This window comes from Ursus arctos, unplaced genomic scaffold (assembly GCF_023065955.2).
Source record: "Ursus arctos isolate Adak ecotype North America unplaced genomic scaffold, UrsArc2.0 scaffold_2, whole genome shotgun sequence".
NCBI lineage: Eukaryota > Metazoa > Chordata > Mammalia > Carnivora > Ursidae > Ursus > Ursus arctos.
This window is the reverse complement of record NW_026622874.1, coordinates 17,675,887-17,682,857: the sequence shown is the minus strand read 5'-3', so window position 1 is coordinate 17,682,857 and position 6,971 is coordinate 17,675,887. Positions and strand designations below refer to the sequence as shown.

Genomic DNA, 6,971 nt, shown 5'->3' with positions numbered 1-6,971 from the left:
AAATCGGATGCCGAATTCTTCTCTAGGCAACAATAAACGTAGAAGGCTCTTGGGCACATATATATGGCCATCCTTTCCATCTCCCGGTTCATTTTGTACCGGCTGAGATACAGCCCAGGTCGGGAATGGAGTACTTAGTATGTATGTGGTGACTTTCGCCTGAAGAAAATGGGGGTCCATCATGCCTCCACATTGTACTTGGAGGCTGTGGAGAATAGACAGGGAAGTGGTTCTCCAAGAGATTTGCTATGAAATGCTTCTCAGACCACCTGGGGGAGGCACTATGGTGAGAATGATGCCTTATTCTGTGTGGCGTACGTCCAACCTGCTTTTTAGGCTGCAAAAGTGGTAATCAGACAAAATGGAGAAAACCAATGCATCCTTCACAAGGTGCAGAGAGGATGGGAAACTCTCCAGACGTCCGCAGCAGCGGTGGCAAAGAGGAGCCCCCGTTAGCCGGCATTTGCTCAGCACCAAGCCTGCAGTTCCCCTTGTGAGCAGGGACTTGGACGCTACTCTCCTGATAGTGGCAAATCCTGGTTATGGGACTTGTGTTAGTTCTCATGCCTGGGAAAAGGGGCGGGGGATGGCGGGTATCCAGATAACTCTGGGAGAGTTCTGCTTCACCTCATTCTTAACAACCCCCACATACACACATGCACACACACACACAGCCAGTCAAGCCAGACCTCACTCACTTGTGAGAGCATACACTCATCAACCAGCCTCCCCCACAGCAAGAGCCACCATCCATGAATGCCCATGCATCACACATGGAGCAATTAAAACAAAACAAACAGAAAAACCCAGGGAGCCCAAGGCGCTATACCCTTTTTTTCCCCCTCTTTTTCTCTCTCATTTTTCCCCTAAAAAAGGTCTTTTAAGAAAATATATTAAACCAGGTAAACTTTTACTCATATGTTCGTGTGACTGGAGCAGATTGACAAAGAAAACAATCACAAAATAAATATTTTCATTTTGTTTTGTTTTTAAAAAAGAACATTTCCCTATACATCGTCTCTTTCTAACTTGACAGAGCTGCTCTCTTGGACAGAACGGGTGTGTTGCAAGAGGAGCTCCAGCTGGACCACGAGGGGAACATGGAGCAGAGTGGGGAGGCTGAGGAAGCCAGGGGGCCGGAGGGAGGGAGGAGTGGGGCGCAGAGCAAGCCTGCCTGCCTGCCCTTGCGGTCCTCTGTCGGTGTCACCTTGAGTTTCTCGGGGGAGCCGGCTTGAGAAGCAGTCAGTGTCTGGGAGGGCGCAGACGAGGCAGCATACAAAAAGTAAGAACCAACGTGGGGCATCACGAAACAACGCCATTTTTAAGAAATCGGGTTAAAAAGGATACAAAAGTGACTCCATGGAGGTGGGGGGAGGAACTCCTGTTCCTACCGCTGTGGCCCCTCTTGCTTTCTTGAATGCTAAGAATCACTTTTCAGGATCTACTTTTTCATGGTTTGGCTGGTTCTTTTGCTTAATCTCTCCCTTGGCTCCTCTCCTTCAACTGCGTTCACTTGAAAGCACCGACTTTACAGATTTGAGGCTGCTGAGTTATAGCCTCCCTGTGTGAGTGAGAGTGTGTGCGTGTGTGCGTGCACGCATGTGGTGAGTGTGTGCATGTGTGCAGTGGCGGTTCCTTTCTCTCTGGCCTGCTTCAGTCCAAGCCCTGAGGTCCCGTCCGCTGGGTGCTGCAAGTCTCAAGGGAGAGCCCTGTTGGCACTAAGGTGAGGGCTCGGATGATCTCTGCACCCCAGATTCACGGATCGCCCTGGACCACCTCCCTGCCCGGCACTGGAGCGGGCCCCCGTTAGCTACAGAGCTTGCCTGTCTCATACTCCACGGGGTTTGGCAGCTTGGAATTGAAAGCCCTCAGGGAGGACTGGATCCTGCCCACCTCATTGTTGGCCAGCTTGAGCCGATGCCGGAGCAAGCAGGAGAAAAGGTCAAGCCGGACTTTGCCGGGTGGAGAAAGCTGGTTTACCCGGTCCCTAAGCTCTATGAGCTGCAAGAGGGCGGAGTCCTGGGAACCTTGCGTGTACGGGTAGTCTAACTGGAGAATTAAGTCCCGGATGGCATCAGGGTCGAAGGGGAGGCTGTAGCCAAAGACCTGCAGGGTGTTGATTTTCATGTATCCTAAGTTCTTGGAGGGATCGGTCATCTCCAGGGGCTCGTAGTAGATTGTCTCATTGGAGCTGTCGTCCAGGGACTTGATTCGGCTCCGTAGGTAAACATGGACTGTCTCGAAGAAGGTCTTCCACCTGTTGCCCAACGTGATAGTCCAGTTCTGGCACTGGGCGGCCGCATCCACGTTAGTCCTCTCCCAGTCGGGGAAGGTGCCCTCGCTCACGGGCATGAACCAGCTCTCCGAGTGGCTGCCCCCAAACGGATTGACGTAGATGGCCATGACGGGCTCCAGCGTGCTGTTCTTGGTGAGGCAGATTTGCAGGGACAGGGCCAGCATCACGTGCACCAGCCCCGGCTTGTACTTGTTGCTCTTGAGCGTGAGCAGCATGCGCTTCCGCCAGGAGGGGTCAAACCAGCTGCCCAGGCGCATGTCGTTGCTGATGAAGATGGAGTGCACCTCGATGCGGCTGTCCCGCTTCTGCAGCAAGTACTTCAGCTCCAGGTCCTGCAGGTCTGTCTCCAGCCCCAGAAAGTTCTCCAGGGACTCGGCCACCTCGGGCCGGCACAAGCCCTGGGCCAGCACATAGCCTGGGTTGCAGCCCCCGCAGCGTGTGCTGTTGTCCGGAGCACAGTGGGCGCACGCGGGCCCTTCCCCCAGGGCACACGGGATGGGGCCCTGGCAGGAAGACTGGTCGTAGGGGCAGGTGCAGCTGTGGCTCTGTTCCAGGAAGGTGCCAGGGAAGGTGCTTTCTCCACAGTAGAGGAGGGACTGGACTCGGTTCCACCAGTAGGACAAGGACCTTTGGGAAGGGAGGTAGAAATGAATGAAGAGTCATAGGAAGCACAGTGCCGTCTCCCCTGACGGTAGGAGGAGATGGACTGATAGGCACGGAAGGTAATGAGAAAGATAAAAGCCCCAAGTTCTCTGAAGGATGGAAACCCCCTACTGCACCACTTTGGAACGACTGAGTCAGGCCCAGAGCTCAGCGTCTGCTGGATCAACCCACAAACACTCGACAGCAAGCTTGGCCTCGAAGCAGCCAGCTTCATCCCTCCCCAGTACCCCCCTTCGCTTATGCCACAGCCTACAGAAATCCCCCACAGCCTCTGCACCCAAACCCCTTCCGTAGTTTTCAGCCTTCTAGATAAGATTGTCCAACTGGCTCTCCCTCCTTCCCGCGTCCCATCAGTTTCTTTCCCACTACCCCGTCCCTGTCCTTTCTATTCCCTCTGCTTTGTCACTCTGCCACTGAGAACAGAAATCTCCTATGGCTGGCTCCCTTTAGATTTATATCTCCGCTCCTCTGATGTCTCCTCAAAGAGGTCTTCCCTGACACCCTTTCCAAAAGAACCACCCAGTCGCTCTCTAGCAACTCTGTTCTTCCGGAATCCACAGCAAGAAGCAGGATTGGATGTGATTGTTTATTGCTCCCATGTTCACAGACGGCTTCTCTGCCGATGCCGTGAGAACAGGGACGCTGCGTGATTCGCCAGCATATTCGCAGAAGCCAGGTAAGCACTTCAGAGTGATTTGTTGAAAAAATAAATAGGAACCCCTCTCAAGAGCCTCTGCTGGTCTGAGCTCTCCACTCCACTTCCCTTTTTACCAGCGCCTCGGTGAGAGCCGCATCTCCCTGCCCTGCACACCACTTCCATCTCTCCCACACCATCTGGCCAAGACTTCCTTCTCCAAGGTGGCTTTTGTCTCCAGCTCTCGCTTTTTACTAGACCATGCCTCTGATTGATGTTCCACAAACGTGAATTTAAGTGGCTGCCACATAGTTAGAATTTGATAGTTTCATGTTTCTGTATATTTATTAGATCTTCCCAATGAACAAATACCACCCACCCCCCACACACACACTCACACACCGCTTAAAATGAGGATACGCAGTGTGCACTCGTTGAAAAAACGGGCACACAAAAGGGTGGGTGAGTGAGTGTCTCCGACCGCACAGCCCCGCTCTCCCGGGGCGGCGGGGCCTCTCCTTCCTTTCCTCCTGTGACTGAGAGCAGTCACTTGCTTGAAGCAACCCGATGTGTGCATTCTCACCGGATGCAGTCGGAGTGTGGGCTTCCACTCCACCCCTTTCTTGCCTAAAAAAATGCCTTAAAATAGAAATGAGTGAGAATTGGAGTATTATTAGAATAACATGGGAATCCACTATAATTTATATAGAAGTAAAATTAGCCTCTGTTTCCTCTCCCTCACTTCAGACGCGAGTCGTAATGAAGAAGGACACACAAGGAAGTGAAGACAGCAGGAGGATCTCAACGGCCTCCCGTGGGTCACCACTGCGGATCTCCCGCATTGGACAGAGGCCCCCCGGCTTCAGCAGCTCTGGGGGAAGGTACCAGGCGCGGGCCCTGGCAGCCGGGGAGCTCACCTCTCCTTGGGCAGGCGGAAGCGAGGCTGCCGGTGGCAGCGCTTACAGAGGTTGAAGAGCCGGCGGACCATCCGATGCGTCTTCTTGAACAGCAGTTTCAGGCTGGCTCCCAGCTGCTGGTAGCGGTGCTGAAGGCTGGTGTCCATGGCCCAGAACTGGGAGATGGCCGTGGAGTTCAGGAACCTGTCGTCAGGTAGCCTTTTCAGCAGGGCCTGGAATTCCTCTGTGGGCCAAGACACAGAGCTGAGCTCGGGGGGTGTCAGGCAGACCCTGGGAGGGGCAGCCCTGGCGAGTCCCTGCCTGAGGAAGGAGGCTTCCCATCTGCTTTCCCAGGTCCTTTTACATATTTCTTTTTCAACGGCTTTATTTGGAAAATAATTAACATACTATGAACTATAGTTTTAGGATTCTTTTCTCTCTTTCCTGTCCCCAATAGGCTTCTGAATTTCAAACCAGATTTCTGCCACTGCCAGGCAGGCCAGAGGTGCTGCTTTTGCCAATGACCTTGGGATGCACCACCTTCTCCCTTTGTAACTCCTTACACATCATTCTCAACGGCCACAGGCTAGCCCTCTTCACTCACACCACGAACGCCCTGGGGAAGATGGGAAGCAGTCACGAAGGGAAGAGTGCACAGCTGGCGAATGTGGACACAGGGAGACCGAGAGCCCAGCTCAGAAAGCTTCTTAGAAAACTACCAGTCCCATGGGGCGCCTGGGTGGCACAGCGGTTAATCGTCTGCCTTCAGCTCAGGGCGTGATCCCGGCGTTATGGGATCGAGTCCCACATCAGGCTCCTCTGCTGTGAGCCTGCTTCTTCCTCTCCCACTCCCCCTGCTTGTGTTCCCTCTCTCGCTGGCTGTCTCTCTCTGTCGAATAAATAAATAAAATCTTTAAAAAAAAAAAAAAAAAAAGAAAACTACCAGTCCCTGAGCCCAGCCTCTTCCGTCCACATCCTTCCCTCGGACTCTGAAACACCCTTCGTCTCTTTCAAGCTTCAGCTCTTGGCAGATTCCCACTCTTTCCTGTAGCTAATCCAGAAGCCAGATGCTCTCTGGTTCTTGGTGCCTCCCTGACCTTGGTGCCGACCTTGACGCTCTCTGAGTTCTCGGAGCTTCCTGGGCACAGCATGTGTGCTGAATTTATGATCAGATCTGCTTTTACTTGGGACCTGCAGCCACTGTCTCCTGGTGGGGGTCCAGATAGCCCTCGTTTACTCATTAGCGGTAAATAACTCATGGTGGTGAGAGCCAATGTCATGTCCCACAGTAAGCATCACGGAACATGTCCCACCATCACAACTCCAGTGCCGCTGGGGTTGTGGGGACTGGAATGTTCTCCTTAGCAACTAACTGCCATGGCTGGGACTTGAAGTGACAATGCCCAGGGCCTGGGCTCATTCTGATTTCTCAAGCACCTGATTATTCATCCCTCTCTCCCCCTTCCCCAGTGGTTGGAGAATCATACTAGTGATGACATTAACGACTAACATGTACATAGTTTTTTGGTTTTTTTTAAGAGACAGAGAGAGGCAGAGAGAGAATCTTAAGCAGGCTCCATGCCCAGTGCAGAGAGCCCGACATGGGGCTCCATTTCATGACCCTGAGGTCATGACCTGAGCCGAAATCAAGAGTCAGTTGCTTAATCACCGAGCTACCCAGGTGCCCCTCATACTTCTTTTTATAAAACATTTAAGCTCACAAAAGAGCACAGGAATAACAGGATAAACTCCCATGTGCCCACCACCTAGATTTAGCCATTTTGCCATATTGGCTTCAGTCTTCTGTTTTGTTTTTGAGAAATAAGGCAAAGAGAATATATAATCGAAGGCCCTAAACTTCTCTCTTGGATGTTTGATCATTACCATATATTTCTTCACGTTTTCTGCAAACATATCTATCTGCAAAAATATTAAGTATTGGCTAGTATGCTTTTAAGCATCATATAAATAGTGCTAAATACACCTTATATTTAATACATATTATTATGGTACTATTATATTGATAAAATGCGTGTATATAATACACAACCTTTTTCATTTTGTTTTGTTTCACCCAACATGTTTCTGAGCTACACCCACATAACTGTCGCCCACTTAGTGTTGAAATGAATGAATGTACCAGAGTTACTTATGCGTTAATGTTATCTACACTACCCCACATGAGCCTTCCACCCACCTGTTATGATCACTCTCCCTCTTTTACAGATGAGGAAATGGGGGTATCGTGAAGCTGTATGGCTGACGCAAGGTCATAAAACCGGTCAGTAGCAGAGTGTCTTAGTCTTTGGGGGCTGCGCTCAGAAAATGCCACACACTGACTGGCCGATAAACAACAGGAATTTATTTCTCACAGTTCAAGAAGCTGGGAGTGCAAGATCAGGACGCCAGCACAGTCAGGTTCTGGTGAAGCCCTCTTCCAGGTCTCGTAGGGCTAACCCTTCGCTGTGTCTTCACGTGGCAG

General features: G+C 51.6%; 1 protein-coding gene across 1 annotated transcript in view; it reads right to left on the bottom strand.

The window, feature by feature from the left end:
- Positions 1-1,450: 1,450 nt before the first annotated feature.
- The window catches only part of BRINP2 (BMP/retinoic acid inducible neural specific 2), a 102,888-nt gene continuing 97,367 nt past the window's right edge, over positions 1,451-6,971 (bottom strand). Inside the window, exons 7-8 of the mRNA XM_026509291.4 lie at positions 4,511-4,733; positions 1,451-2,923 (exon numbers count right to left, since the gene is read on the bottom strand). Coding sequence (XP_026365076.3) covers positions 1,807-2,923; positions 4,511-4,733 — 1,340 coding nt within the window. The 3' untranslated portion in view covers positions 1,451-1,806. The remainder of the gene's footprint in view (positions 2,924-4,510; positions 4,734-6,971) is intronic.